The 16,927-nt window shown below is 43.4% G+C and overlaps 1 protein-coding gene across 2 annotated transcripts in view; it reads right to left on the minus strand.

Moving 5' to 3' along the window:
- The window catches only part of LOC308336735 (uncharacterized protein), a 46,812-nt gene that overhangs the window by 28,015 nt on the left and 1,870 nt on the right, over positions 1-16,927 (minus strand). For both annotated transcript variants that reach the window (XM_080794254.1, XM_080794253.1), the window contains exon 3: positions 15,659-15,840. In XM_080794254.1, coding sequence (XP_080650380.1) covers positions 15,659-15,840 — 182 coding nt within the window. The remainder of the gene's footprint in view (positions 1-15,658; positions 15,841-16,927) is intronic.

Raw genomic sequence — 16,927 nt, forward strand, 5'->3', positions numbered from 1 at the left:
TGCAAGAGGATATGCTACAGTACGCACCCTCATAATGGTGCTGGTCCACGGCCGAAATAATTGGACTTTCACTTCCACTTCCACAAGAAAGTGGCCGCACACTGATAGTCAAAGTGCCAATAGTGTCTTTTTGGACGCAGAGTATATAGAACAAGTGAACCCACGTTAACTGCCTTCTTCTGCACACACTGAGTGTTGTGCCCATGAAGAAGACAGTTTCCGGCCACTTATTATCTGCGTCCTATAATACAATAAATTATTGGCTCTTTGGCTATCAGTGTGTGCGGCCACTTTCTTGTCTCTCGAAGACTATACTTTTTACATGTTACAGGACTTCCCCAGGAGTAAAACCTATCGTGTAGAATTAGAAGACAAAGTAAAGTGGACCAGCACCATTATAAGGGTTTAATGGTAGCATCCTCTTGCACAGTGTATAGTCCTGTAAATGGCCATGAGTATAGGAGAGTATAGAAAACCTAGGTTGGTCTAGGGTGGCTGTGCTCTCTTGGAAGACTATTTTGGACATTTCCAGGACTTCCCCATGGAGTATAAAACCCATCGTAGAAGACAAAGGAAAAGCCTATTAGGAAGCGAGGAGGACGTGATGTCATTGTGGAGCGGTGTTACAGTATACCGCTCGCCGTCTGTCGGCTTTCCTGTGTTTCTCTCTGCCTGTCCTCGTCTGTCCCCGCGGTGTGTCATTATTTAAACCAGTATAGTTCTCAAAGTGTGGTCTGTAAGACCCCCAGGGGGGGTCCTTGTGAGGTGTTTTACAGCTAAATGTAAGGTAACTGAGTTCTTATAATTCACAGAACTATGGTGGTCCTTGAAATGAAAAGGATTGAAACCACGGTTTCTTAACATTTGGTGTGGGGGGACACACCGGGGGTCCAAAGGGACACGTATATGGGTCTGTAAATTACAAACTGTTTTATTTTATTTTTTATTTTTTTAATATTTGTCTTACAATCTACACAGATGTCTAAGATGGATGTCTTTGTGTGTACTGTATAGCCTAATAATACACCATGCAATAAACCCTGTACTGTACATATACAGAAACAGGTGACGGCTTATGCTTAAATAATGTGTACCATTACAATTTTAATTCAATTGCGTGCGCATTTAGCGAGGAAGTGCCCTCCAAGTGTCGTGTCGGAAAAAAGATTTGAGCAGGCACATGACGCCTTTCTTTCTTAACTCATTCTAATTCCTCGGAACACGCTGAGGTAATTTTCTCCGAGGTTTACACAACATCGCGTGAGAGTGAGAGAAGGGGGGCGAGTGAGTGTCCGGCGGATTCCGGGTTCCGTCCGTTATTACACCCCGAGAGTTAAATTAACATTTTGCTTGTGTCTCCCGGTGCCAGAAGAGTCTCAACATGGTTTAGGAATGACTTTGAGATGTTTGGCCATGAAGGGCCTATATGTGCATGCTGCGTGAGAGACATTCCAACAGGGGAGGATGAGATGTGAAGCTTCTTGGCAGGTGCTATTCTAGGTTTCTGCTTTCCGTCCCACTACACTCCTGTCAGAGTGGGAGGGCTAGTGTCGTGACATGTTAGTTGACGGTTAATTGTCATGTAAATTGTGTGTTTACCATTTACTTTAGTTCTGAACATTGGAATGCACTGTATAAAAAAACGGTTTGACTTTTAGGTTTCGCAAGCAACAATTGCACAGGGCACGATATGACTTCATTAAATACAATGTGTTTGTACTTCGTCTGCATGTGGCCAAAACAGGCCTTATAATGCTTAATAATTTACTACTTTCAAAAATAGCGGAAATAGCTGATCTGCAAGCCAAAGCATTGCATATTGACTCATTTTGAGCTTGCAGATGAGATATATCCTGCTATTTTGAACAGAATTCAAGTGGCCATACTTCAGCACAATTTTAAAAAAGAGCTAAAAACAGCAGATATACAAGCTGATAATGTATACTGTATGCCAATGTGATGTATTGTGAGCTTGAAGATCTGCTATTTGAAAATAAATAACTGAAAAAGAAAAAAAAATCTTCCGCCTGTAATGACATGGCCAAAGTATAGGGAGGGCGATTTTAAACAGATTAACAAATGTACGGTTTTTCAAACAGAAAACACGTGTCTATAAAGCGACAATCAGACTATAAAAACATTCAGAGAGAGAGAGAGAGAGAGAGAGAGAGAGAGAGAGAGAGAGAGAGAGAGAGAGAGAGAGATTCGGAGAAATGTGAAGGAACAGAACTGCATTTCTGTTGAAATGTGAAAGCTACTGTACACGGGGTTCGTTGGGTGCATGAAAGTCGTCATCTCATCTCATGCCGATATAGAAACCGCAATGACACCCCCGGGCGACGATGTATTCACTGTGACAAGCCTGACAGGCCGCTAGGTGATTTCCACTGAGCGTCACACGCTCAGGAAATTACAAAACAGCACTGTCGTCGTCACGTGACCTTCCCAACGCCGCGTCATGGTTGCCATGGTTACACACACACAGTGGTGGAAAGTAACTAAGTGCATTTACTTAAGTACTGTACACTTACTACTTAGGTATAATTTGGAGGTGCGTTTACTTGTAAAATCGGACACACACACAACTTTCCCCCCTCACTGTATATGTTTCTTTTCCCTTTTTAACTTCTTTGTGATGAATTCCTGTTCTGTTCTTTGGCTATATAGAATGTGTACGTCTCTAAATGTTTTGATGAATTGAAGGTGGGACCCTCTTGTAAACAAGCGTAATGCTTTATCGGGTCGTCCGCTCACAGTTAACAGTCTTTGTATTGAGTTGTGCTTGAATTGTACTGGTGATTCTGCAAACTGTTTCAATCAATCTATATTTCAATCAATCAATCAAAAAAAAAATTATACATTTTATACAATTTTAAATTGGACATTCTGCATACAGTATAGTGACTAGGCCTATACTTGTACTTTTGTACATTTTCATGCCTAAACATTTGTACTTTCACTCAAGTACATTTTGAATCCCGGACTTTTATACTTCTATATTGCAGTATTGTTACTTTTACTTAAGTTTACAACATTTGAGTACTTTTGCCACCACTGGTTACACCACCAGCATGCATGAAGCTGACCATGCACGCCGCCGGTCAACCAGCACCACATATTACTTCCATTAGATATTTATGTACATAAATATACATCAACAATAATCCCCTCTGTATTGGGAAATGAGTGCGAAATACACATATATATATATATAGTCCAGATGGGAACTGCCTATAGATCCGAAGTTAGTTAGTCTGAACATGCATTAAGGTTGGCGAACAATGCACTAGCTGCTCCCGTGCTTGCGGTTATGTCTACGTTGGGGTTATTATAATTAGGGACAGTAATTTCCGGAAACAATGAATCTTCTGACTAATGACACGACATCCGACAGATAACAACAATAATGCATTAACTGTTTTGTAGGCCTATATGAATGCCACACACTGTTGCAAAAGCACTGCACGTGTGCAGAGTGAGGGGAGGACTGTCAAGATGAAGATACTCACTACTAGTATGGTTAAAAAAAGTTTATATAACTCAATCAATCAATCATACAGTACATGCACGCGTGTGTGTGTGTGTGCGTGCGTGCGTATACTTTCGATAACCACATTCATGTACTTCTCACGGAACGCCGCATAGAGCCATAGCAGCATATTTACCACGACTGTCATCCAATTATCGTGGCAGCAAAACAACAGAGCCTAAACGTCTTTCTTTTTTTTCCCTCCCCTTCTTCTTCTTCCTTTTTTTCCCCCTTTTCTTTTTTTCCCTCTCTCTCTCTCTCTCTCTCTCCCTCTTTGACTCCTTTCGGACATATTGAGGTCATTTTCTCCGGGGGTTTACACAACATTGCGTGAGAAGCCCAGAGACTGCACGGTATCCGGTTGGATTCAATTGCCCTCAGTATAGAGGAGGGCTGGGCTGCATGGCCGGGGCAGCGCCCCGCCATGAATGTGGCCTTTGAGCGGCGAGAGGCTCTGAAAGTCTAACCCATTCCGGGCGGGAAGGGAATCTCTCTCCCTTTTTTGGTTGTTTTATATAAGCATCGTAGTCATACTGTACTTTTAGCTGTTGAAAAATAGCAGATCTGCAAGCTATGAGCTTGTATAGGTCTGCTATAAAGTGTCAAAAATGTGGCGCAAATCTTTGAATACATATCCTTTCAACTCAAATCTTTGCTTCTGATGCAGGGGTTCCTCTGGAACATACAACATATTTTCAGATGGGGGGGTCGGCAGCCAATTTCATGACATTTCTGCAGTGGTCCTTGACTATGAAATAGTTTGAGCACAAACTGGCATAGAAACATATAGGGTTTTGTCAGAAAACTGTCATGTTTTGTATAGAAGACATCTTGTATAGAATCGATGCTCGGGTCTGAATGGGATAACAGACATACAGGCAAGTCTGTACTTAGTCTAGTATCTAGTAAACACAGAGCGATGCCACATCAAACACTCACACGGATGTCATCAGAGGTGGTCACCGGAGTACATTTTGCTCAAGTACACTGCACTTGGGATGTCATCAGAGAGGTGGTCACTATATAGAGTACATTTGCTCAAGTGCTGCACTTCGGTACAGTTTTTAGTAGCTGTTGTTTACTTTACTTGAGCATTTTATTACCCCCTTTTCAATATTGAATGCTGAACTACGTCTGAACTATATATCTCAGGCGAGTAACGGTTTCGGACGTGCAAAGTTTGTGGCCACCAGCAGCGACGATAAGCTCAGTGCTTTAGTGAGACGCGCTGTGTGGACATGATATCCCCCCCCCCCCCACACACACACACACACACACACACACTAGCTGCTCCAAACCCTTTCTGCAGTTTCTCAAACTTTTCCGTGTTATTAAGGACGCCCCAAAATGATATGTATTTGACGACCCCCCCCCCGTCTCAAAATATTGTGTTCCAGGGAAGCCTTCGGAGCAAAAAGTGCGTGTGCGTGCGTGTGTGTGTGCGTGTGTGTGCGTGTGTCTGTGTGTGTTAAGGAAAGCATTGAGCAAAGATACTATAGGCTGACATTAAACGATCAAACGTGACTGAATGTTTGAATTGTGGCATCAGTTTGGAAAAGTAAACACGGTGGCGAAGAAGAGTAGACAGGCGGCAGCTTTCTGACACCTGACATGGGTTGAAAGCAAACTAATTGACACCGTCCACGCCCTAACTTTATAAAGAGTGTGGCAGTATGTGTCTCTGCGTGCGCGCTTCTGTGCATGTGTACACACACGCACGCACATGCACGCGCGTGTGCACGCGCGCACACACACAGTATATGAAACGTTTGCAATGTGATGATGAAAACATACCCTGGCTGGCACACTATATGGAGAATTTCCTTGCTCCGCACGCAAGCCTAAGTGGGGGGAGGGCCTTAGCTGCTCAGCTGTATTGGGTTTAGTGTGTGTGTGTGTGTGTGTGTGTGTGTGTGTGTGTGTGTGTAGTGGGTAGTGTGTATGCGTTTGTGTGCACGCACGTGTGTGCGTGCATTTGTCTGCGAGTCAGGCAGCTGTTTAAATTCAGCCGAACGCAGCACTCTTCCTGTGTCAATTTAAACCCGATACCTCTGGAACCCAAACACACAGTCTGACATTTCACTTCTCTCTGTCTTTCTATATCTTCCCGTTTCTTTATTTTGATCTTATATTGTCTGCAGAGCGCTGTGGCTTCTGAATAAGTTATCAGCCACACAGTGGGTTGGATGTTATAAGTCAGTGGTTCTCTGCAGACGTCTTTTAGCCCGTGACCCGAAACAGACATTAGATATTCGCCCCGGGGACCCACGGTAGTGGAAATAGTATAGACGTACAAGCTCAGTTGTAGATGGGCTATTTTCCGCTATACTTCTTAAATATTTGCGCACGCACGCACGCACGCACGCACGCACGCACGCACGCACGCACGCACGCACACTCACACACACACACACACACACACACACACACACACACACACACACTGTTTCTGAGTGCACAAGAAGTTCAAAGCCATCATCTTTGCTCTTCAGAAAGATAGGAAGTAAAAAATATAAAGGGACCCATAAAAATGTGTTTCTGCGACCCACAAATCAGTGTCTGGGGAACAGTTTTATAAGTAGGCTAATAAGTTATCAGTCCCAGTGGGTTACTACGTTGGCTATTTTCACTATGATAATAGCCAACGGTTTGGACGTATACAATGTTTGATTTATATTTACGTTTGATGATATTACAATTTAACAATTGACTTAACACGCACATAAACGTGCGTGCACTCACACACACACACACACAAACGCACACATAAACACACACACGCCCATGGATGCACGCGCGCACGCAGTGGCGTTTCTGAGGGCACTGCTGGTCTGTACCAACAAGAAGTTCAAAGCCATCATCTTTGCTCTTTAGAAAGAGCAAAGAAAGGAGACAAAAGTCATATATGGATGGTGCTTTCATTGCGCCTGTCTGTCTCTGGGGGTTTTTTGGATTGCTTTGAAAAGTTCAAAGCCATCCAGGGGCAATGTAGAAAGAAGAAGGTATAGGAAGATGACAAACTGTGGCCTTGGAGATAATAATAATACTAATTATATATATATACACCTGTAACTGTAAATCAACTGTAAATCCATTGCTCATTCTCGGCTCCTCATAATGCCATCCCTCTCAAATTCCCTAAAATCATCTCGTTTAGATTAGAACAAATTGTTGGACATTTCAGACATATTCAAATATTCAAACAAACGCACCGCAGTAACATCTGGACGGGTGCGTCGGTGCTCTCCAATCTCTGCACAAAGGTGTGGCACAAGCACTGCACATGCAGGGGTGGTTCCACATGGGCACAGCATTGCACCACTTCACAACCGACTTGGCACAAACTCAGCTCAGGGCTCTATAGCTCTACCATGACAATAGTCACACCAGGATAATAGCCACAATGCACGGGCACTCTGATGCTCCTGCATCCATTCATCCATCCATTCCCTCTCCAGAGCAACATTAGTGACTAAATTTGACTGAGGGACTGCCATTGGATTTTTTTGAATTTTCGTTTTTTCATGTCATAATTATGAAAGCAGGGAATCATAGCTTTAAATTGACATATTGGTTGTTCAGTTTGACCCACCAGTCTTGGAGATATGGCTTATAGAGTAATGTCTTTGCAGAAGACGGCGAGTTGAGAAAACAGGCTTGAAAGGTTCACTTCTGTGGTCTCTAACATTACAGCTATACATGTTTGGGCATTTATTTCATATTTACATGTCGATTTCAGCTCTGACATTTGTTTCAGACATGCTTGTTTCAGACATGCAAGTATGTGAAGAGTCTGCCTGTGCTATAAACTCATTTTTGGTTAAAAAAAAAAAGTTTTCTCCTCTGGTGAAAAGCTGGAATTTGCGCGATGGCAGTCTCTCAGTCAAATCTGGTCAGTATAACTTCATCCTGGGGGATCCCCAGGCGTTCCAAGGGCCAGATATAATCCCTTCGTCTGATCCTTGGTCTTCTTCCAGTGGGACGTGCATCGAGGACCTCCCTATAGGGAGGGAGACACTCGGGAGGCATCCTTGCGGTGGGTCTTCTCCAAGTCTCTCTCTCGCGTGACTGAACTTCTCATCCTATCTCTGATGCTCCGATCCGCACCAAATGTGGCACGCACACCGTTCAGGGCACTGGCATGAGAACGGTCACACCAAATAAAACCTAAATGGCCACTGAAGCAGTATATCAGCAATGTTGAACATATACAGTATGACGACCATCATGCATGTATAAATGGCTGAAACTGTGAATAGACTTTGGCATGGTCCTTTATTAACCCACCTCTGCAGGGCAGGAACCCCTTTTAGTGTTTTTTAAGCATTCTGTTATACTTCAGCTATACTGGAAAAATAGCAGATCTACAAGCTCATAGCGCGGCACCGAGCTTGTAGATCTGCTATTTTAGAAGAATCCTGAAAATGTGGCACAAATCTTTGAATATATATTCTTTTCAGAGCGAACGTTTTTAACTAAAATCTTTGCTTCTATGTGGGGTCCCTGGAATTACATATATATTCAGATGGGCATATGGGGGTCAGGCAGCCAATTTCATATCATTCTAAGGGGGTCCTTGACATGGAATTGTTTGAGAACCAATGACATAGAAACATTTTTCAGAAAACTGCAAAAAAACTGATTTAAAATACTTTTTTTCAACGTCAGGCCAAAATGTATTTTATATGAATGTCGTGTTATCAAGTGCCATTATTGTTTGTGGGCCCACTTTGCCACTTCCCCCCACGGGTCGGGGGAAAAGCCGCAGCTCTATCTCACTCCATCTGCCTCCAAATCGCTGTATGAGGGTTAGTCAGGTTCACTCTGTCTGAGCCAAGGTTCAGCCAAAGTTCAAACGGAACAGCCAACCAATAAAACATTTAAGAAAAAAGAGAAAAAAAGAGAAACCTTGAAAGTGCCAAGTGGTGGTTATATCCAACAAACACCGTGTATGCTGGCACTTAAACTGTAATGCATGTGCCAAAGTGCTGAGCAGCCGGTTCTCCTCCTCCTAGCCGCCCATAGGCATGGTTTATATACACCTTGTCGCACGATCAGCATGTGTCACACGCAGGTGAACATTTCAACATACTCGATCTTAACCCCTTTAGACCTGACGGCGATTCTACAAATGTCTTCTAAATCATGTTTCTATGTCAGTGGTTGGGCAAAGAGTGGACCCCCAGACATATACGTAATTGGCCACCTGTTCCAGGAACCCCTCAGAAGCAAAGATTTGAGTAAAAAAACGTTCGCTCTGAAAGGATATATATTCAAATATTTGAGGCACATTTTAACGACTCTTCAAAAATAGCAGACCTATACGAGCTCGTATAGATATGACATTGTAGATCTGCTATTTTCCAATAGCTAAAGTATAACATAACGCTTAAAACACCAAAAGGGGGTTACCGCACAAAATGTGTTAAAGCGCCCAATTGCGTTTCACCTCCGGGGAGAAGGAGCATGCATTAATGATTACTCGTCATGTTAAGGTTGGTTACCGGTTGGGGCAGGTATATAACTAAAGCTGTACCCCCCGCTGATACGGAGGGCAAACGTTTGTGTTATATAATAATATATTTTGATGCTGACGCAGGGTTCTAAAACGAACCAGTAAAGAGAAGAGAAGCGACCTCGCCCCAAATTATAGCGAGGTCACGTGCGGCGCGCATCCGCCTGGGGTGACGGGCGGCAGACTGCTTGGGCGAGCGCTGGCGCTTTGGCATTATCAAATCAAAGAGACATTCATGCGTATTTTTATTATTTTTCATTCAAATTAATGTTTTTGTTTGGGTTCCCATATAGCTTGCTGTGACAATGTCTCAATCCCATACTATACTATACTGACGTACCACCGGGTAAATTAGCCAATCGCGCGCGTGTTTGTTTATTGGACTCTCTGTCCACTATACAAGAACTAAAAGTGAACCGTGTCATGCCGTGGGACGTATTTCACAAATTTCCGGATTCGTTTTCGTATACGCTATATAACGCTATACGTTATCAGGTTTCTCAGCTAACGGGAGAGTTCTGTTTTTTTACCCGTGGTAGTGGAAAAAAGAAACGCAATGAAACGTTACGCCCCGTCGATGCCCGGGATGCACCGGCCTGCATATATACCCCCTCCGGGCGGCACCGCGGAGCTCCAGAGGGCACGTATCCATCACTGTCAAGGGCCCACACAGCTGCAGTCCATTCAGTCATTATAATAGATCACATTACATTACATTGACACCAATGAGTCTTTCATGAGCCGCCATTTTAAATTGGTCACGACCGGTAAAAGAAATGGTATGGTTTCCCCCGGAAATACTGGTGTCAGTGGAGGCTAGTATAGTATCATCATGTCATCAACCTGCGGTCCATTGTTGTCTGCATGGCCAGGTTTCTTTTGGATTAAGGTCAACAGAAGACAAATTAACCACGTGAACCCGAGCGTAACTGTTTTCCGGGGAGGAGCGAAGCGTTCGGTTCGGCCCCACATTCTGCGTAGCACAGCTCACAACGTGCGAGCGCCGCATCACGCTGTGAGCTTATATGTGTCGTCTAATCTCATGCATGTAACACTGTCTAACGCACTAATTAATGATCCAGGTTGGTACTTTTTTGTGGAGAATATATTTCCCAGCATTTTGTTAACTTTCGAGTTAACACATTTACACCTTTAATTCACATTTTTGCACACACAAATAAATGAACCTGGAGCAGAAATATCCCAAAACGGCCTTGGCTTCCGTCGTGTGTGTTCGACCACTATAGTTAGTCCACTCCACCGGCAGGCTGTACTGTACTAGAGCAGGGGTTTTCAACTGATTATGAACCAGGGACCACCACCCTGACTGAGAATTAACCTGGGGACCATTGCTGTGTTGGGAAGGGGGGATACCGTCGTGGTGTGGGGGAAAGAAATTAACCTTCCTATTATTAAACTCATGTTGCTGTTCATTGTAACTTACTATGAGTAAGCAGACACTTGCGGTTGATTATGGGCACATTTCTTTATAATGGTGACTCAACCAGGCAATCCGGTATATATGGTTTCCCTTGAGATTCTAACTCACTTTTCTGTGGAAGTTCAAGTTCAGAGTAGACTTCCCAGTAACTGATGACATAATCGACATAATTTGTCACCAGATCATTTACTGCATTGTTTCTCAACTTGTGGTCAATACAATAAATTCAAATACGAATCTTCACTTTCCTAGTTCCTACATTAGTAAATGCATGGTCAGGGACCACATGCAACACCTTCACGGACCACCAGTGGTCCACGGACCACCTGTTGAAAACCCATGTACTAGAGCCCTAGTTAGTCCACTCCACTGGCAGGCTGTACTGTAGTAGACCACTAGTTAGTCCACTCCACCGGCAGGCTGCACTGTACTAGGGCACTAGTTAGTCCACTCCACCGGCAGGCTGCACTGTACTAGGGCACTAGTTAGTCCACTCCACCGGCAGGCTGTACTGTAGTATAGGCCTATGTTTATGCACTATAAAGTCTGGTGTTTTTGAGGGAGCGAGGAACATAACATTTAAGAGTGTCAAGTAACGAGCATCTCAGGTAGAGAACCATGCAATAATCACGAACCATCAGTTTTGATTGATTGATTGATTGAAGTATTTATTAACAGAATTACAGTACATTTCAAGCACAACTCAATACAAAAAGACTGTTAACTGTGAGTGGACGTCACCATAAAGCATTACACTTGTTTACAAGAGCGGCTCCACCGTTTTCAATTCATCATAACATTTAGAGACGTACAAATATACACTTCTATACAGCCCAAAACTGAGTTTTAATTGAACCACTTTCAACCTGGTGTCCCTACAGTATTTTCCAGGAGCTAATCTTTTTGAGTTTTATTATATTTTCAATCAACACACAAACCTGATCTGCAGGCTTCATAACACCTCATCCGATATGAGTTGAGTACAAAAGGAACCCAATGGTTTTTAATCCTCTTAACAGACCTGGTATTGTACTGTACTTCCCTGTGCGTGTCCACTGTTAATTAAGAAATCAATGGATGGATGAATGAATCAATCAATCAATATGAGCTTACATTGTTGTTGTTGTTTGATGAAGCATAGCCATGAGAGAGTGCAAAACTGGACCCTATTGTCAATTTTCAAATAATAGTCCAATATTGATTTTAATGATTTGCATATCAATTATATATGCAATTCTTTATCAGGAATAGGCCCCTTGAGATGAATCATCTCATAATTAAAGCGGCACTATGTATAGCTTTCCTCTACTACCCGGGCCCGATCGACCCTCCCCCCTGTCTCTCACACTCTCACTCTCTCTCTCTCTCTCTCTCTCTCTCTCTCTCTCTCTCTCTGTCTCTCTCTCTCTCTCTCTCTCTCTCTCTCTCTCTCTCTCTCTCTCTCTCTCTCTCTCTCTCTCTCTCTCTCTCTCTCTCTCTCTCTCTCTCTCTCTCTCTCTCTCTCTCCATGGAGCTGTGATTGTAATGACCGAAGACAACTTCAAATAGTGTTGCACCAACACCGCTCCCTCTGCATGAATACTGACAGGCGGCAGGCCACACACACACACACACACACGCTCCGTTACATTTATGTCTAGACCCACTGAGAGGACCAATAGAGAAAGACTATCATGTGAAGGAATGAAAAGGGACCGCCAGTAACTATAACGATACAACTATAGTGGGACTCGTAGTAAAATCCTCAACTCTGAAGGAATGGAACCAGATGTATATATACGTACATTAATTGTTTCCAATCTATACTATTGGATATAGATATATACAATTGCGCTGAGTCTGCAAAAAGCATGGTATGATGAGCACTGTGTGTTTGCGTGAGCTGCGCCTGCTGAGCAAGGTGACACCCAAGCGAGTGTAACTGCACTAAGCCGATTTGCTCCAGGCCGGTTCAACAGCTTGCGCTGACTGAGCGAGTGCCCACATGGCGGCACGCCACGGAGCTTGTATACCCGCGCTAAGCGAGTCCTCGTGCCCCGCGCTGACCGACCGGGTACTACGCCACACACCGAGCGAGTGCCCCCTCGGGGGGGGAAAGCGAGCGACTGTAAGCCGACGTATAGTTGACAAAGCAGTGCATGAGAACATGGCAACTTGAAGCGACAGCCAACTTGGGCACAATGTGTGAGGGAGCACAAGGGCATGCGTGTATACCGTGCATTATCATCCTCCACTCTAATCATATTAGTGTGGCATCAGAAGACCGCTCAGCACAGAGTCAGAGAACAGTGGGACGGATAGAAAAGTTGTGCCAGGCAGAACCTGCTGTCCCCTGCTTCACCTCTTAAGCCCCAGCTACTTCGTAATATGACAGTGTTGGGGGGAAGATAACGGATAACAATAGTAAATAAAAGGTAAATGGTGCATTTATATAGCGCTTTCACATATAGACTGTACATTACGTTCACTCATTCATACACCGATGGCGGAGGAAACCATGCAAGGCACCAACCTGCACATTGGGAGCAATTAGGGGTTCAGTGTCTTGCTCAAGGACACTTTGACACTAACTCTGGCGGAGCCCCGCGGGATCGAACCGGGAACCTTGCGGTCCCACTCTACCGCTGAGTTACTGCAGCCGCCAGACAATCTCACAGTGTGGCACAGTGTGGCATCCGTGAGCTTTCAAACCTGCTCTTCTTTATATTTTGCCATTTTTAACATTTTCGGAAAAGGAAAATGTCAATGTGCTCTCTTCTGCATGATGATGATGATGATGATTTTGTCTTAACCCTTTTTGACCTGAGATCAGATTCTAAAAATGTCTGTTTGAAAATGACAGTTTTCTGAAAAAAGCTATGTTTCTATGTCAGTCGTTCTTCGATTATTTTTCAATAGCTATAGCATAACATAATGCTAACACCAAAAGGCATTCCCGTCCCAAAATGGGTTTTAAACGTTGTGCAACCGTGCACGGTGGCTTTTGAGGGAGGACTAAGTGTTCCTTGCATCCAAAAGGAAAGTCATGGCTCATCTCTTTCATATCCAGCCATGCCACAGACATGTGTTTTGACATGATGGCAATGAGGCTGCTGGCAGCAGCATGCTTTCTGAAGAGAGCCATTCATTTTTAATCATATATTTAAAGTGATTGAGAAATCGAGCAGTGGATACACTGAGAGAGTATCTGAAAGATGGAAGGAATAGGAATGATTGTAAACAAATGATCTATTAGACCCATGCCTGCATTGCATCATAAACATACTTATAATGCCTTATAGCATCTGCTTATAACACTGTATATGTGTAGCCTATAGTTAAAATAACTCATGAATACTCACAACAATAGCCTAATCGTTTTATAATTACTGTACTTTATGTGTCACACAATTACAAGGCTGTGAGTGAACACCGATTATGAAGTGTTATTAGGATACTTGACCTTAAAGGTTATGATCAATGTTTTATAACAGTAATGAATATTCATGAGTGCATAATTATATAACTATACTTATATACAGTGTTAAAAGCAGTTTGTAATGCATTATAGCGATGTTTATATTGCATTAAAATACATGTGTAAAGTGTAAGCCATCGCGTGCAGACATTAGCTGAGGTCAGCAGAAGTGTGGAGAAGTGGTCGGTTCTGAATGAATGTGGAACAAAGACGAGGGGGAAAAGAGCTGCTCGTGGAGAAACTAAACTAATAAGCGCTCTAATCAATTACGTGAAACATCTCACATGAATACCGCCTAGATATCACAGATGCATTCTTCAAAGGGTCATGATCTCACATCCAACAAAGCAAAGTTCCCATCGTGAAATGCATTATGCTATATTATTATTATGCATCATGGCCATGTCTTCCCCAAACAGTGGCTCGGGAGCCATCTGTGGGTCCCCCAGGCCAATTCTTATGGGTGACTTGAGAGAAAAAAACTTTTAAACTACATTTAAGAAAGATATATGTTTCAAAAGATTTTTTTTTTTTTTATAGAACAAAATGTAAAATAATTGTATGAATGTTAAAACAAACAAATCTAAGAAATTCGATGAATAAGAGTAGGGAAAATAGCTGATCTACAAGCTCACAGTCGCAATGCGGCCCAATGTGGCGCTAAGCCGCACTAGTTTGGGTCCAGGGCAAAAAATCGAATCTCTCTTTTGGGTCAACGACCTGAAAGGTTTGGGAACCACTGCTGTACTGTACAGTGCAGTATACAGTATGTGTTTTACTGTACCTGCGTGTACTCTAGTCTATATACACCAACTCAGACATACAAACACAGCGAAACCACAGCGTGGCTCCTCCTTGCGACTAGACTTATGGCTCCGAGACATGGACACTTTCAAAGAAACTAGAGAAACGGTTGGATGGCACAGTTTACACCCGCCTTCTAATGAGAGCGCAAAATCTCTCTTGGAAGAGCCACCCATCGACTAATCTAATATACGGCAACCTTCCCTGTGTTTCTTCACTAGTCCGATCCAGAAGAACACAGTTTGCCGGCCATACTGCTACAGAGCAGACAATGAGGTTATATCTTCCCTTCTTCTCTGGAGGTCCTGCCTCAAAGCAGACCAGAGGTAGAAAGCTGTCGTTCCCTGATGTCATCGCTAGAGACACATGCTTCAGTAAGCAGGAACTGCATGGGGATGGCAATGAAGGACCGGAAAGTCTGGCGTGGCATTGTGAAATCCATGATCTCGACCGCGGTCGGAAAAGGATTATGATGCGACTATAGAGCGTCGCAGTTCCGCCCCCGTTTCATGACGACGCCAGGCCCAGGAAATAATTCCCACTGCATTTTACCCATAGTATTTATGTAAAGACCTTTTAAGCGTTGTACAAAGCCAACTGGAGTTGTGACAAATCATGACAACAAACACAATATTTTGGACCAAACAAATAATTACAAAGAAGAAAAACAACAAAAAAAACTGCCGTTTTCTTCTTCTTTCTAATAATTTGTTCGGCCCAAAACATGATTTGTCACGACAAGAGTTGGCTTTGTCCGCGGCGCAAACGTCTTTAAATGAATACTTTTTGAAAAGTCTATGAGGTAAATGAACGGGGAATTCTCTTCCGGGTCTCTCGAGGAGGGGGGGGGGGGCAGGACTGCGATGCTCTATAGACACGTCTCCGTGGGGAAGTCGACCACGTCGTCCTTACCTTGGAAGAAGCTCTTGACGCGGAGGTAGGAGACGGCGAGGCGGAGGACGGACAGCTTGTCCAGCTTGGAGATGACGTCCGGGGTGAAGGGCAGCAGGCTGGCCAGGCGGTCCAGCTCGGCGTTGAGGCGGTCCCGGTGCCGCTTGGACGGGTTGGTCTTCTCGCTGTTCGCGGACGCTTTCCTGCATGGGGGAAAAAGGAGGAGGAGGACGACGAGGGAGTTGGAATGTGCAGCAATGTTTGAGACTTGTGGAAGATTGAGGTGAGACTACTCGACACATTATGTTAATTCTTTAGCTGTTGGAAAAATAGCAGATCTACAAGCTACGAGCTTGTAGATCTGCCATTTTTGAAAAATCTGGAAAATGTGACGCAAATCTTTGAATATAATGTTCTTTCAGAGCGAACGTTTTGAACTCAAATCTTTGCTCCTACTCCCTGGAACAACACATTGTCAGATGAGGGTCGGCGGCCAATTACTATATATTTTTGGGGGTCCTTGACATGAAAATGTTTGAGAACCTCTGACATAGAAACATGGGTTTTTCAAGAAAACTATCGGGATTTAGAAGACTTGTAGAATCGTCCTCAGGTCTAAATGGGTCACTCACTCACTCACTCACTCACTCACTCACTCACTCACTCACTCGCATGTCAAACCAACCTCCACTGCTTCTGCTTGTAGGCCTACTTGTATGAGCAGGCCACACTCTTAACATTATTTGGCAGAACAGGTTGTAATCAATTATTTTTTGTTTGTTTTGCGGGGTATAGGCAATGGCGTACAGTATATACTGTAGATTCAATTCGAGATTCAATATTACCATTTAAATGAAACATAGATTGCCACTTGTCTTGGTGTGTGTGCTGGAAAACATATTCCATAGTACAATATACATAGACGTGAGACCAAGTAACAAATGATAGATTTATCTCTTGTCCTCCAAACAAATACCTTCAAACAGGAACGCTTAGGTTCACGTTAGGGATGTCCCGATCACGTTCATCTTGCAGTATTGATACTTTGACTTAATTCGAACATTTAAGTACTTTTTCCCACCACTGTGTATATCCATATCCAATATTTCACCTGATCTATATCCTGATATACTGAACATCTTTGCTCAGACAGCACTGACTCCAATAACTACTGCGATCAAAGTTGTGTTTTCTTTTCTCACAGAGAAGTTCACTTTGCAGATATACCTATTATGAATCACAAATAAGCGAAGGATTAAATATAATACATTTAACTAAATGAGCAATGAT

Source organism: Protomyctophum bolini (assembly GCF_963924005.1).
Source record: "Protomyctophum bolini genome assembly, chromosome: 21".
NCBI lineage: Eukaryota > Metazoa > Chordata > Actinopteri > Myctophiformes > Myctophidae > Protomyctophum > Protomyctophum bolini.